This window comes from Oreochromis aureus, linkage group 3 (genome assembly GCF_013358895.1).
Source record: "Oreochromis aureus strain Israel breed Guangdong linkage group 3, ZZ_aureus, whole genome shotgun sequence".
Lineage (NCBI taxonomy): Eukaryota > Metazoa > Chordata > Actinopteri > Cichliformes > Cichlidae > Oreochromis > Oreochromis aureus.
Genome location: NC_052944.1, coordinates 83,630,192 through 83,647,129, shown reverse-complemented (window position 1 = coordinate 83,647,129; position 16,938 = coordinate 83,630,192). Strand labels below are relative to the sequence as shown.

The following is a 16,938-nucleotide window of genomic DNA, read 5'->3' as shown; positions in this document are numbered from 1 at the left end:
GGACTGTGGGACGAGCATAACGTGCGTCATAACTGAATCGGTGACAAGCACGTCTCAGTGTTTAAAAGGTTCAGTTGTTGAATGATCTCCACAGAACAACACAAACATAACCTGTCTCACCATCATCAGCCAAAAGTACTTGAAAATGACGTCACTGTATAAAAATGTATCTGCACATGCTGAGGATGCAACATTCAGTGTTTCAGTCTATCGAATGTATTATATTATAAATTATATAAATTATATTTAGGTAATCAGCACCACACATATGGGTCTAAAGAGGCTCTCTAGTAGATGGTTATAAATTAATACATTTTGACTTGGTTAACACACAGAGAGAAAGACAATTATACAGGAATAGATCAGACATTTCAGACTAACTGGTGAGGGTGAAACAGAAGAATGTCAGGAGCTGGTTTTGTTTTGGCGAAACAGGAAAAAACCTTTGTGAAAATTTCCTTTCCAGAATCATTTTCGTTGCTTTGTTTCCCTTTTTTAATCACGACACAGCAGTGTGTTGTTGCGGTTTTCTTTTTAAAAGGATCACAATAGTGTAATATATACTACACATATTCAATGGACTACATGTTACATATCGATTTTACATTCCGTAATGGACTAAGAAGCAAATTAAACGCCACGCTGGAAGCATGGGTGGGGTTGCTGAAGTGTGGCTACCAATCCAAGCAGTGCAGTGCGTGTGGTGTTGCACATTTTTTGACCGACAGTGAGTAGTTCCCTACGGAGCCACGCAATGGGACATTGGAGAAGTTTTTTGGGGTTTTTTTTTTTGTTATGTTTAGATTATTATTAGATTGTTATGTTAGATCTCGCAAAAGTTCATGTTTATTTTTATGTTTTTCTCCAATGTCCCTTGAAGCCTTGAATGCACTTCATATGCACTTATATGAAAAAAAAAACTGAACGTATTGAACATCTTTATATTCAACGTTCATTATAACAAAGGTATTTCTGATCGTCATACAGTCCAGCCTACTAAACGTCACGTGACTTCCTTAACAGACTCATCGGAAGTTTGAAGTTTAAGTGAGCGACTAAGAGACACATTATCACAGTCAGTGATTTTCACCTGTAATCTACTAAAGTTTAGGTTTAATCTCAATGAAACTCTTTTTTTTTGTCACTAAAAATAACAGAGTCAGACGTTTATAACCATGTAAGTGTTGGATCGCCTTTAAAGGTAACACGGAAATGTCTGCTGGAACCGCTTCGCTCTTCTTGACTTTGCTGTTTGTCGTGTTCGTCTGTGCAGGTGAGATTTAACTCTTAAACTAAGCTAACTAAAACCCAGAAGAGAAGAACAAGAAGTAGGAAATATTCTCCTTTTAATTCAGTTTGTCTGTGTGTGAAGGAGACACGAGGCTGGGTGGAAACATCTGTAATCCAGCTGTGACAGAGACAAAGAAGTGTGATGTGTGTGTCAGTGTGATGTGTTGTAGTGTCAGGAGTCAGTATACAGCTACAAAGCTTTTTGTTCAGTGTATACAAACAGCTGTAGCTCCATAAAGGCAGCATGCAGAGACTCACAGTGTCTTATAATGAGAGGCTGCTTTCTCTCACACATTATGTTCACTTATTATCAGCACATGTTGTTGTTCCTTGGAAGCTAACATCTTGTAGTTTCTGACACTTTGCATGTTTAGCATGAGGCTAAAATTCCCCCTCAGTGGGTCACTGGTGACCTGCTGGATGTTCAGAGGTTCATTAAATCCAACATGACTAAAAACTCAAATGTCAAAGGAAATAAACAAAATATTTAAAGTCAATCATTCTGATCATAATTGTACTTTGACCTTTAACCTCTCTGCTCTGTGTTGTTTCCTCTTTCAGACAAGAAAAACATCACAGCTGATTCTGGACAGGACGTCACTCTGACATGTCGAGCTCCAAACAACAACATCAAAAGTGTAGAGTGGAGCAGAGCTGACCTGAGAGATAAAAATGTGCTTTTGTACCACAATGGTCACTTTGCTCCATCCAACCAGCATCCATCTTTTAAGAATCGGGTGGATCTGCAGGACAGACAGATGAAGGATGGAGACGTGTCTTTGATTCTGAAGGATGTGACGATTAATGACACTGGAACATACAAGTGTCGTGTCTCCATGGAAGAAACAGACTCATGGAAATCCATCAACAGCACCAACCTGAGAGTTGTTCCTCCATGTGAGTGAGTAGAGTTGAGTGTGTGTGTGATCAGAGGTGAAGCTGCTTCCTGGTTGTTGATATTTGTTTGTTGTATGAATGACATAGTAGATGTTCAGAGGTTCATTAAATCCAACATAACATAAACTCAAATTTCTAAGGAAATAAATAAAATATTTAAAGTCAATCATTCTGATCATAATTGTACTTTAACCATTAACCTCTCTGCTCTGTGTTGTTTCCTCTTTCAGACCCAAAGATCATTACAGTTAAGGCTGGACAGGACGTCAATCTGACATGCCGAGCTCCAAAAAACAAGATCAGAGTTGTAGAGTGGAGCAGAGCTGACCTGGGAGATGAATATGTGCTTCTGTACCGGGCTGGAAGCATTACTCCAGCCAACCAGCATCCATCTTTTAAGAACCGGGTGGATCTGCAGGACAGACAGATGAAGGATGGAGACGTGTCTTTGATTCTGAACAATGTGACGATTAATGACACTGGAACATACATGTGTGGTGTTGCCCAAAAAGAACCAAACCAAGAGAGACCCAATTTGAAGCTCATCAACAGCATCTACCTTCATGTTGATCCACCAGGTGAGTGAGTAGAGTTGAGTGTGTGTGTGATCAGAGGTGAAGCTGCTTCCTGGTTGTTGATGTTTGTTTGTTGTATGGATGAGCTGGTGGATGTCAGAGGTAGACAGATGTTTGTCCAGCTGTTGTCTTTGTGGCTGGTAGTCTATAGTTGTAGAGCAGCATTGTTTGGGTAAGGTTAGAGCAGAAACAAAGCGTACAAATGGAGACGAGCGACTGACTGACTGCTGTAGTCCAGCATCCACCCACACTCAGATGGCCTCCATCAGTTTTCTTTAGCACAGATGTGTCCTGCTCACTCTGGAGTCAGTGTTATCATCCTCATCTGTGACAATGTGAGACTCCAGCTGAGCTAGTTTTTTATTCATTAATTTACTGACTTATATTATGTCCTGATGGTTTAATCCATGTGTAGCTGAGCAGACTCGGTGCTCCCTGCATGTTTCAGGTGTTGCTGTTACAGAGAGAGGACGGCTGCTGTCACTCGGTCATGTTTAGATCAATCTGAATACAGGCAGTGCTTATTGTAAAGTATATATCTTTAGTGTAGCTGTGTTAAAAACATGGCTGCCCTCTTGCTGTAATGAGACCAGCTGAGCAGAGTTACTGATCTGTAAGTTTCCAAATTCCCGAATCACTGCCTGGACCATTCTGCAAAGTTTAAAGGAGACTGAAATCATCTCTGATACATCTGGACCAGCTGTGATAAACTGTTAATCTCTTACACCATCATCTCCTCTGATTTTTCTTTTTAAATCAATTCATTTTATTTTTTCATGGCTGAGAACATACAAGCTGATCTTTGTACTATAAACTTACTATTCACAGTAAATTCCAGAAAAACCATAATCCATAGTTTGTGTGTGCAACAGCTGCATTAAGGATTATAAATTTTACAGAAATTAATTCAGTAAATATCTGAGTTAATGATCACACTGAGCTCACTGAGGTGTTTAAAAAGTCATGTTTTAGCTGTAACTTTGAAAGCAGTCTGTCAGTTTGCACTGTTTGAAGTGCTTCACATATAAATGTTGTAAATTGTGTACAGTGACCAGCCAAACAGGTCAAATTATATAGAACAGCTGGATGAACCCAACATGACCTCTGACCCCAAAGGAGCTGTTAGACTTGCCCACTAGTATGTTTTTATTTTTTCATATACATTTTTTATGTATTTTTTTATGGCAAAACAAGGTGGCAGCTGTAGTTTTGGTCATATCATGTTTGTCCTGTTCTTAATTTTAAAAAGCAGAAAAATCCACCAGTATGAACATTTTCTCATTTTATACATTATTTTGAATAATCTTAATAACCTAATCTCCTAAAACTAGGAAAGGAAATGGATTCTGTTCTGTTCTTCACTCATCTCCTACCTGACAGCTGACACCTCACACATGTTTCTCACCTGCAGGTCAGACAGGAGGACAAGAGAAGGATGAAGACAACAAAGATGGAGGAAAGGAAGACAAAGAGAAGGAGGATGGAGACAACAAAGATGGACGGAATAGAGGACTTCCTGAATGGTCGATTGGTCTGATAGTTTTTCTGGGAATTGTTCTTCTTGTTGTTGTTATTGTCAAGATCTACAAAAAACTGCAACAATGGAAAATAAAACGTCGCAAGCAGCCTAGAAGATCTGTAGGGTTTTCAAAGCTGAACTCTGAGTCTCCGCTTGCTGTTCCAAAAAGTCAGAGCTGCCCAACACGAAGAAAGACAGATGCTCAAGGACCGAAAGAAACTGATGATGCTGATCTTCATCATCAATCATCTTCATCAACTGTGATTCAGATGGTATAAGAACATAAATGAACTCTCCTGAAAATCCAGCAGACGGCTGTAGAAAGCTGGATGTTCAGAGTCTGATGTTATTTCTCTGATGATCATCATGTTCAGACTCAGACCAACAGTGTGTGTCTGTGCTGTCTGTCAGTGACTCTGAACTACAGTTTCTTCATCTTCAGGCTGTTCATGAGATTTACTGACACAAAGTCAAACTGTGTTACAAACACACATGAATTTCTGAGCTCTGATCTCAGAGTCAGTGAGTGTTTTTGTGTTGGAGCTTCAGCTGTTTGTAAGAACTTGTTCTGTGAGAGATGAACAACACAGACCTGAGATCAGCTGTTACACACACTGAATGAAGTGACAACACAAACGCTGTGTGATGATCTGAGTGTAGATGAAGGTCTGTGGATTCTAGACGATCAATAATCTGCCTGATTGTGTTCAGGATCATTGATCAGTTACAAATGAACGACTGATTCTGGGATATATAGAGGATGTATAAACTACCTTTACCTTAAGTTAAATGCACTTAAATTAACTTAACCTAGTTCTAAATTAAAAACAAAAAATAATGAATACAATTGTAAGAACATCTATTAGAATATGGCTTCAATTCAGAAGGCACTTCTGTCTGCAACAGGTTAGTAATTTTTCTCTGCTGTTGCTGTTGCAAAAAAGGGTTAGAAGCTGTTGCTTCTAACCCTTTTTTGCCATCTATTTCAGATAAAGCATTCCAAATGGTTTAAAAGTTTCTCCTGAAAATAAATTTTTTCACAATTTATTTTCAGGAGAAACTTTTAACACCTTTGACGCTTTGATGAGAGATTACAATATACCAACCTCACATATGCTTAGATATCTGCAAATACGAAGTTTTGCAAAAACATCGATTCCTTCATTCCCCTACCTACCTCCTAAAAATCAACTGGATACTATTTTGGAAATAGATCCTTTTGGCAAGTGGCGAATTTCCGTCATATACAAAGTGATACAGAACTTAACCCTTTAAGACCTACCATAGAACCAAGTCCGCCAGAGCTTATATTATATTTTTTACATGCTGTAGTTCCATTTTTGGGAGCATTTCAAGTTGATATACATCAATACAACCATTATAACCCAAATTTTAATAATATATATGCATTACGTGCATAGTAATTACATAAATTGCAAAAAAGTGCAATAAACTACAAAAAAATTGAAAATCGTTTTTGTTTTTTTAACATATATTTCTAGTTAGAGAAATTTAAGAGGCTTATGCCTCAAAACTGTAAATACAAAAAAGTTGCACAAACTAGTTTCCCACCACAGGAAATTTATTTTGAGTGTCTTCATAGTTTTATTTTTGAAATACACCAATTTTTATATACTGCAGGAAAAACGAAAATAAATATTATAATGCAAATTTGCAACAAAAGCAGCAAATGCATCAAAATAAACTATTTCCAGCAGTGCAATATGAGTCCTAAGCATCCCAGAAACGACACAGAAAGTCATAAAGTCAAAGATAACTTTTTAAAACACAAGTACAGGCCCATAAGCCTCTGGTGGTAAAAAACTACATTTCCGCAAAATGACGTCACGTCCGGTTCCGGGCATGTCACTGCGGACATGTGATAGTTCACGCTGATGGACGTAGGAAGTGTTACGAACAGCTGATCGGATCGGCAAAGCGTGTTTCTGGAATATTGTGTTTTTGTTCCTGCAAGTGCTTTTTATGCAGTTTTTGCAAAGCTATATGTGGAAGGAAACTGTGACCTAGAACAAGCTGATGGCATAAGATGTAAGTACAACTCCTCCGGTTTCATATGCAAAAAAAAGTATTGCGCTAGCTTACATGGTTGCAGAGCTACCGGGATTTTAAAGGGTTAAGGCCTATTACTTGGGGAAAAAATGAAAATAATTGGGAAAAAGACATTGGGGTGAATTTACCTGATGATGACTGGAGATCCTGCCTTATTCGTATACTTACCTCCTCCATTTGCATTCGCCATGGTTTAATTCAGTTTAAAATTCTTCATCACCTTCATTATACAAGAGAGAGGCTTTCAAAATTCTTCCTGGAAGCTAAACCTGCCTGTCCCAGGTGTGGACATAATCCAGCAAATGAGGGTCACATGATGTGGTCTTGTCCTAAACTGGATAATTACTGGGGAAATATATTCAAAGTATTATCTTTCATCAGTGGGCAAAATTTAGTGCTTGATTTCCACATTGGCATTTTTGGAGTTATGCCACCTCAATACAAAATTAGTAAATCCCAGGAAAATGCCATAGCATTTGCTACATTGCTACAGCCCGTAGACTCATTCTATTTCACTGGAAGTCTGATATGGCTCCTTCATACATACAATGGTTAAAGGAGGTGCTTTTCTGTTTACCACTGGAAAAACAACTTGGAACCCATTTATTGACTATATAAAAACGTATTTTCCAGATGTGTAACGTACATTTTTTTCTTTTCTTTTTGTTTTGTTTTGGGGTTTTTTTCAAAAATCCAGGGAGGTAGCCAATCAGGTCACCTGTTAGCACTGATTAGGGCTATTGTCCTCTTGCAAAAGCTGTCCTTCAGTCTGTTTGTCTGGTGCCTCAGCAGCCTGAATCTCCTGACAGACGGCCGCAGCTTAAACACCCAATCCAATGATTTTTTGGGGCTATATTAATGACCCTCTGAAGTGCCTTTTTGTGTGCAGTGGTACAGCTGGAGAACCGTACAGAGATATAAAGCTTTTTTATGTTGGTATGAATATATTTATTACCTTTATGTGACCTTTTACTCCTTAAGTACACCCACTGGAAAAACAGTTTGTATTTTCTTCTCTTTAGCTGACATTAGTGTTTGTTTTATTTTGATTCCAACTTGTCAAATTTAAAAGACTTTACAAACTGTTATAGACTCAGATATTTCTCTCTCTCTGATCCTGCACTGAAGAGTTTGATGACTTTTCCTAAACTGACCCAAAATACACAACAATGAATATATTTAAATATTTTATACTTTTGTTTAGATGATACAAACTTTGAACCCTTTGAGGCTGACATGAGGAACAGAGGTCATACGAGTCCTGAAATGGATTCTGGATCTCTGACTTCCTCCCACAGTCCAAAGACATTAACAGCCGTGTATACTGTGTGTGAATGTGCTGTATGAATGTGTGGTTCATACAGAACTTTATGCTCAGTAACACTAACATATGAACATGAGTACATTACATTAGCCCATGAAGCACAACCACCCACAGTGTGGCATTAATATTCCAGCGGTGAGGACAGTGTTTAATCAGCAGTCAGTGTCATGAACTGATGCTCTGTTCTCTGGTCTGACCAAAGCTTTAACTCCAAACATCTCTCCACTGTTAAAACTTCTGCACCGACTGTTTCAGGTTCAAATCATGGTTCATATTTTTATGGCCTGACAGTGTGAAGCTCAGCTGCTCCACTCCTTGTGATTTTGTACCAAAGTAAGATGGATTGTGTCTTACAAACCAAACTAGCTCCAAAACTTTTGTACTCTTCACTCTTTGACCTTCTTTAAACAGCCTGTTTTTGTGTTTGTTGTGTTTTGCTCAGTTCATATGTGTCCACTTTACCTTCATGAACACTGTTTTCCTATATCTATGTAAAAATACTTTTTTAAAAGACAAAGACAGCTATGAGTGAATTCCTTCTGTGAATAAATGAAATATAAGCAGCATGTAAGTGATAATAAAGAGTTACATGAATACCTGTTGAATTACATGATAAATGGTTGACTGAAGAAAATTACCTACATTTTACAATTCTCTAAAATCATGTGATTTACAGGAAGTGCTGCAGCCCTGCAGACGATCTGCTGCTGCTCGTTGTTGTTGTTATCTCAAATGATAGAATTTAATCCCAGACTGTGGAGATGTGAGACTGCCACTCGATATATCTCTGTTTCAGATGGTTTCCCATGATGATAAGCCTTATTTAACTTTCACTCCACACCATCACACTGCCTCCGTCTTTGACAAAAACTTGACTGGATTAGAAAGAATTACAGTTTATAATAAAGCCAAGTCACTGACTGCAAGAACACATCAGGTTTTCAGCAGCTTCCTGTAAGTCACATGAATGTAAGTAATGTAAGTAGAGCAGAGTAACTGAGTACACTTCCTCTCTGTGATGGAGGTGACTTTCTTCTTTATATTGTGTCAGTTTGTCTCACAAACAGGTTGAACAGGATGTGTTCTGTGCAGCAGCTGCAGGCAAAACAGAAGCAAAGCTGTTCCTGTGAAATGAAACTGAAAGCCTCTCTGAGCGTCTCCTTGTAGAAAATGGAGGCTGAGCTCAGTCAGATCACTCAGCCTGCAGACAAATGGAGTGTTTGAGACGTGCAGATAAACAGTCACAGCTTTGTGTCGGCCTCTGAGGGCTCATGTTATCAAGTGCATGACGACTCTCTCCACACACTTTGAGTACTTCTTCACATTTTTATAAGTCCTCATCTCTGTGGACCTGAGGGATTACCCACAGTTCATAGTGCTGTGATGGTAAAAGAAGCATTAAGAACAAGAATGGAAATGAATAATTAAATGTTTCAGATCAAACACATTTAAATATTAACAAAGAAAACAAAAAATGAAGATTGTAAATGAAGGTGTTTGTTGTTAGGGGAACAAGTCAAAACCTACATGGTCCTGATCTGAAACATTTACGTGTGACAAACATACAAAGAACAGGAAATCAGTTTGGGACAGATTTGAACAACTATAATCAAACTTTCAACCTTTTTTACTGAAGACTCAGAAAATTCTCCACTAACATCACTTTAAATGTGTCCACTGTCACTCTAATGGATCCTACAAAATAAAATAAATAAAAAAAAAAGATTAAAAGACTATTTTCTGTTGAGAAGTTTCTGGCTCTTATTATATTTTTCCAAACTCGAAAACAACAAACGCGACTCTCCAGCTGCCCCGGAGCAGATTGTAATCATTGCACCAGACGTGCTTCATCATGTTTCAGACACACCTTCATGCTCAGTGCAGCCGTTACCTGTGTGCTCTAAAAGTCTCTCCTGTCTCCTTTCCTAACCTCCTTTCTCTGACCTCAGTGAAAACACCAATGAGGTGAAGGAAAGGTCGCTAGGAGAACTGATAAGGAGTTAGGAAAGTAACAGAGCTGTGTGACTTTACACTCTCTCTCATTAACAACGTGATGCTGGATATCCACAGGGAAAAAACAACAATGACCAGAAGATGGACTACAAAATGTGCATCTTACTTTTCCACAGTGTGTTCTGACCCTGGTGTTTGAAAAACATGTGTTCACTACAAAGATTCACTACAAAATTTTAAAGAAGATTTAGAGACAGATTTACTAACATGTGCAGCAGCATCACATCTGTATCTGTAAGAGTTTCACTGTCAGGACAAAAAACTTAAATGAGTCCCACAGATGTGAATTACAAAGACTGTTTCACTGTAACTGCAGGAAGTGAAACTATCCTGCCTCATCCTCATTTGCCTGTGACAGTTGCTGCTGGGAGGTTATTACTGGGAGGGAGATGTTATCAGAGTTATCAGAGTGAGTCATCGGCTCAGAGTCGTTATCACAGCATCAAAACTTTGTCTCTGTCAGTGAACTGGGATGAGCTTCTTCTTCTCTGCTGGATCTGAAACAAAGGCAGCTGTTACTGTGTTAGATTCATGTCTGCATGTTGAAACATCTTATTAAAAGTAAAGATGTGCACATACAGGCACGTGTCACAGTGACGGCTGAGGATCCTCAGAGTCCTCTGCACAGTGCTCAGGGATTTCCTCATCTTTCATGTTGTCTGCCTGTTTGAATTCAAGCATCATCGTCTATAACTGAGCCTCAAACAACCAAAGCCTGAAAATAAAAAGCCTCTTTGGTGGAATTATTCTCATATTTAAAATTAATGTCAGTTACTTTATTTTCTGAGGGGTTTTTTTTGTTGTTGTTGGATCAGCTGGTTCAACAGATCTGCAGTTTTTATCATTTTTATCTTTGAAATGTTTTCGTTCTGGCCGTGGAACACTTGATCAGCTCGTTATCCTCATATTTAAAATAAATGTCATTTGCTTCATTTTTAGAGTTTTATTCTTTCATCTTTTCTTAGACATAAACAATCTAATGCATGGGTGTTAAAGATAGACTAGGGGCCCCAATCAGTCTGGCAAAGTCTCTAAATCGACCCAATGGACGTTTTTGCAGAATGTGAACGAGGACCTTCTCCTACATGACCACTCATACTAAACTAAATGAAGTAACAGAGAAACAATTAAATAAGAGAAAGTTCCTGTTTTTTCACTATTTACAGAAATTTAAAAAAAGACATTTTCTGTGCCTTAACATAAACTTTTTTTTCATATTTTTATGATGAGCTACATTCCTCTGAACATTTGCCTTGGTTAAGTGTGACAATAACAGGAAACCAGGAAGGAAACAAACACTGTTTCACACCTCTGTATGTGTTTGTTTCCATCTTATGTTCTTATATGTTGTTTGTTTGAAACTTAGCATTTTAAAGCTCCTTTAGCTATTTCAAACTGAACTCAAACACATAAACTACAAACTGGTCAGAGATTAGAGATTCAATTCAATTCAATTTTATTTATATAGCGCCATATCACAACAACAGTCGCCCTTTATAAATGTCAGGGTCCTGGGTCCCCTGACCCAGAATGTTTAATTCTTTATGATTTTTGTAATATTGTGCTTGTGAGTTGTATCGTTTCTAGTTTTGATCCCTTGCCCTTCGTGTTTCTCTGTGTCCCCTCTGTTCTGTGTAGTCTGTCTGCATGTTGAGTTTCCCTCTGTGTCTTTCGGTTCTTAGAGTCCTCTGTCTTATGGTTTATGTCTCTGTGTTTCTTAGTTGCTGTCTCCACTGTGCCAAGTTCATGTCTCTGTGTCATACTTCCTGTTTTACTTTGAAGGTCTGTGTCTTATGTAAATGTGTCCTGCTTTGCTCCCTTGTCTCGTCAGTCCTGATTTCTCCCAGCTGTGCTCTCCTTCTGTGTCTCATTATGTGTGCCTATGCCAAGAGGCACACATATTACTATTCGTCGGATTTATTATTATGTGTGCCTATGCCAAGAGGCACACATATTACTATTCCTCGGATTTATTATTCTTATTATTGTGTGGATGCCCTCAAAGGGCTTCCACACTATTGAGTTCCTGTTTCTCTTTATTGTGTGGATGCCCTAAAAGGGCTTCCACACTATTGAGATCCTGTTTCTCTTTCTTCTTTATTATTATTCTTCAAGTTGCTTCCGTACGTTTTTTGCCGTTTAACTACTGCCTCAGTTTTCAGCCGATTTTCTCCGTTCAAACTCTATACTGTTCTGCTCTTTCTGCTAATGTTTGCTATGACTTTTGGTGTTTATTACTGTTATACTTTTTAAAATATTACACTTTTTTCCTTTAATTTGTCCCATTGAAATGAATGGAAATCTTCAGAAATTCTGCTAAAACTTGCTTGTTTTTGAAACTTAACTACTTTGTCATACTTTCACCTAGAAACTCCATTCAAACTTTAAAATGTTCTCAGACTATTGGGCTATTGCTGTGTGATTCAGCTTTTTCAGATCTTCTACCGTTTTAATTTTATACCTCTTTAAGTTTTCAGTTGCAAAATTGGGATTTTCAGAAAATACATGCGTTGTTATGGTTGCTATGCAATTAACTCAGAGTGTGCACTCGTCCTTTCTGAATTTTTCTTCATGTCTGAACGACTTCTTGCTACTCGCTCAATTTCCACTTAACCCCACAAATTATACATCAAAACGTAGGTATTTTTGCTGGCTTTCAGAAAATGTCACCATCATTGTTGTGGGACTTATAGATTTTTTGCAAATCTCCTCAGAGTAACATAAAGTCTCAAAACTCTCCATAGAAACTCAATGGAGAGTTTCTTCAAAATCAGCGCTGGAATTCTCTAATGAGAGGCATTTTCAAATCGTCATATCTCCTTAACGAAACAAAGTTGAGACATGAGGCTTGTGCCCATATATCTTCAGACATCCCTGATGCTCACAATTCAAGAATTTTTTCCCACCTATTACCGTTTTGAGATGAGTTACACTTGTTTGAGGGTAGGAAATTTGTGCCTTGCTCAGATCTCTTCAGATTTCAAACTCTGGAAATGAGGCACTTTTTTTCTCTCGTCATATCTTTTTGATGGATTTCAACAGAGACCTGAAAATTTCCATGACTGTTCACCAAAGCCTGCTGTTTCTTACGGTGAAAGAATGATTTTGATGCTCCATATAGATTTAGAGTTACAAAACGTTGTTTGAGGGCAAGTCAAGGCAGTTTTGCTTTGCCTCTACTCAGTTACAGTGTGTTACAAGTCATATATCTTCAATAATTTATATTTTTCTCTGAATTATGAAGACCTGCAGATTCCCCATCTCTTCTGAACAAAACGGTGTCAGAATGACCGTTCTAGCTCCTACGGTTAGGAAATTATGGCCATTTGTTCGAGGGGAATCCTTAATGTGAGAAATACACTGAAGAAAACCCATAGCTCTCTCTGTGTCTGTGTGTGTAAGTGCTGATTACAGCAGGTGCAGCCAATTTAGCTGACCTAGATATACCAAGCCCAGACTCTCAACAGCCCCTGTACACTTTGCTCTCTGTGTATGCGTGTGTGAGTATCAATATTTCTCCCATGTTAAAGTATTACTCCTCCATAATAGTATTTGTGCTAAATCAAAGTACTTCTACTACATCTTAGTACTTCTGCTCAATCATAGTATTTCTGCTAAATCATAGTATTTTTGAAAAAAAATCATGGTGTTTGTGCCAAATCATGGTTTTGGGGCAAAACCATAATATTTATTTTATGTTATATTATTACTACTAAGTGGAGGAATGTGTGTTATGTTATAGTATATTTGCTGAATATAGTATATCTGCCAAATCACAGTATTTATCCCAAATCATAGTATTTGTGCAAAATTACAGTATTTCTGCTAAAAAGCAGAAATAGTACCTTTAGCAGAAATTTGTGTCAAAAGATATTATTTATGTTAAAACATAGTATTTCTGCTAAATCATAGTATTTCTGCCAAATCATAGTATTTGTACTTATTCATAGTACTTGTGCCAAATCATAGTATTTGTACCCAATCATAGTATTTCTGCAATATGATCGTATTTGTGCCAAATCATGATATCTTTTTGCCAAATCATGGTATTTGTGCCAAATCATGTTATTTGTGCCCAGTTAAAATTTCTGTTATATTATAGTGTTACTACTAAGTCGTAGAATTTCTGTTATGTTATAGTATATCTGCTGATTATAGTATATGTGCCAAATCATAGTATTTATAGCAAATCATAGTATTACTGCCCAAACATAGTATTTCTGCCAAATTGTAGTATTTGTGCAAAAACATAGAATTTCTGCAAAATCATAGTATATCTGTTATGTTATAGTATTACTACTAAGGCATAGTATTCCTACCAAATCATAGTATTCCAAATCATAGTATTACTGCAATTCCATAGTATTTGAGCGAAATCGTAGTATTTGTACTAAATCATGGTACTTGTGCCAAATCATAGTATTTTTGCAAATCATATTATTTGAACCAAAACATTGTATTTGTACGAAGTCATAGTATTTCTTCTAAATCATAGTATTTCACCCAAATCTCAGTAGTTGTGCTAAAACCCAGTATTATTGCCAAATCGTAGTATTTGTACTGAAACATAGTATTTGTGCCAATAAGAGTATTTGTACTAAATCATAGTACTTGTGCCAAATCATAGTATTTCTGCCATATTGTGCTAGTTGTGCAAAAACATAGTATGATTTTGCAGACAGTCTATATCTGTTATGTTATACTATTACTACTAAGTCACAGTATTTCTGCCAATTCGTAGTATTTGTACTAAATCATACTACTCGTGCCAAATCATAGTATTCAAATCAAAATATAGTATTTGTACCAAAGCATTGTATTTGTAATGACAGTACAGTATTTCTGCCAAATCATAGAATTACTGCAATTTCATAGTATTTTGAGGAATCCCTTTTGTTATATAGTATTACTTCTAAGTCATAGTATTTCTGCTTTGTCATAGTATTTGTACTGAAACATAGTATTTCTGCAAAATCACAGTATTTCTCTCATCTTAAAGTACTCAATTATAGTATTTGTGCCAAAGTTTAGTATTTCTGCCAAATCATATTATCTCTGCTAAATCATAGTGTCTGCCAAATCATAATATTTGTGCCTAAGCGCAGCATTTGTACCAAAACATAGTATTGCTGCTATATCATAGTATTTGAGCCAAATCATAGTATATGTCCTAAAACATAGTATTTCTGCCAAATCATAGTATTTGTCCTAAAGCATAGTATTTCAACAAAATCACAGCATTTCTGCTATGTTATAGTAATTGTGCTTGTAGAAAAACCTGTATTAGTGTGAGCTACATTACCCAGCAGCCTCTGAGCAGTGAGGGAATTCATGGGACTTCTGAGCTAGATGGTCTTCCTTCGTTCCTGGGCTAACGATTGAGGAGAGAGCTGCTGGGAAGGGGAGCAAATAGCCCATCCTGTATTTGTTGGGGATGGTGTGTGTCACATAAACGTGAGTTAATGTTCCATGCTTAAGATGTTTACCCTGCTACTTGTGTGTATTTGTTTTAGTTACCTTTAGCGTATGTGCTAGTTAGTGATAGCTATGGCAGCACAGTTATTTGATTGTTTTGGGCTTGTTCCTGCTTTGTTTGTTCCCCTGCAAATTTATGTGAATTTGTACACTGTAATATCGCTGTATTACGTAATGGCTAAGTAGGAGGCTGACTGTTACTAAGTGCATCAGTGTACATAGGTCATCTCTTGTGTTGGAGTGCCCTCTTGTGGCACCTTTTGGGTAGTGCCTTAGTAAACGTGAACACTGCAAAGAAGTGGTATCAGACTGGTTTGTAGTGGAGGAATTTGTTGCCAGTTTCTTTCATCTTTAATCCGTATTCATGTTGTAATGTAGTAACTTTTGTGGCACAAATACCACAATATGGCAGAAATACTATGTTTTGGCACAAATACTTTGATTTGGTATACTTTAGCTTCTTCACCCCTTTTCAGCAAAATTTTCATTTTTTTCACCCCTTTTCAGCACAAATCCCAGCTTTTTCAGATGTTTTCAACAGAAATCTCTTTTATTTCTGATTGCTGATGTCTTTGTTTTTCAGCCGCCCGCCCTCTTGCCAGGTGGCGCAATCAGTAATGACACGGCTCTGCAGCTCAAAGGTCGTGGGTTCAATCCCACCTTGGTCAACATTTTTTTTTCATTACAAATTTATACACTTTCACAGACCTGTAATTTATATTGCTAATTTTTTCACTACAAATGAGTAGTGCAAAAACATACTATGTCTGCAACATCACAGTATATCTGTTATGTTATAGTATTACTACTAAATCACAGTATTTCTGCCAATTCAAGGAGGCTGACTGTTACTAAGTGCATCAGTGTACATAGGTCATCTCTTGTGTTGGAGTGCCCTCTTGTGGCGCCTTTTGGGTAGTGCCTTAGTAAACGTGAACACTGCAAAGAAGTGGTATCAGACTGGTTTGTAGTGGAGGAATTTGTTGCCAGTTTCTTTTCGTCTTTAATCCGTATTCATGTTGTAATGTAGTAGTACCACAATATGGCAGAAACACTATGTTTTGGCACAAATACTTTGATTTGGTATACTTTAGCTTCTTCACCCCTTTTCAGCAAAATTTTCATTTTTTCACCCTTTTCAGCACAAATTCCAGCTTTTTGGCTGTTTTCAGAAAAAAACCTCTTTTCAGCAGAAACTCTGCTGATTCATCTCTTTACAGCGCAAGTTTCTGCTTCTTTACATCTTTTCTGCAAAAATTCTGCTGATTCACCTCTTTTCTGCAAAACTTTCAGCCTTTTGACCTCTTATCAGCACAATTCTCAGCAGCTTCTGCTCATTTCAGCAGAATTGTCCGTCTCTCCACCTCTTCTTTGTAAGAATGACTTTGGCTCAGGGAAATGAATAGCCACCTTGAGACCAGGAGGGCCAGGTTCGAATCCTGCTCAGTGGGGCATTTTTTTTTCACCACCATACAACTTTTGCAACTTTTCATCGTTTTTAGCTTTTCATAGTATCATAGTATTTCCACAAAATATTTGTATTTCTGCTACGTTATATTATTACTGCTCATAGTATTTCTGCCAAATTTTGGTATTTGCTCCAAAGCACAGTATTTCTGCCAAATCACAATATAACTGCAAAATAAAGGTTTTTGAGACAAATCATAGCATTTGTGCTAAATCCTAGTAATTCTGCTCATAGAATTTCTGCTATGCTGAGGTGCTTTCTGCTAGATTATAGTTTTTCTGCTAAATCAAAGTATTTCATGTAAATC

At 37.4% G+C, this 16,938-nt stretch overlaps 1 protein-coding gene across 1 annotated transcript; it reads left to right on the top strand.

Annotated features, from left to right (window-relative positions):
* Positions 1 to 1,024: 1,024 nt before the first annotated feature.
* LOC120438309 (polymeric immunoglobulin receptor-like) lies at positions 1,025 to 5,660 on the top strand. The gene is made up of 4 exons (XM_039608723.1): positions 1,025 to 1,273; positions 1,852 to 2,187; positions 2,418 to 2,765; positions 4,174 to 5,660. The coding sequence occupies exons 1-4, from the start codon at positions 1,213 to 1,215 to the stop codon at positions 4,557 to 4,559; spliced, it is 1,131 nt and encodes a 376-aa protein (XP_039464657.1). The 5' UTR covers positions 1,025 to 1,212; the 3' UTR covers positions 4,560 to 5,660.
* Positions 5,661 to 16,938: the final 11,278 nt, after the last annotated feature.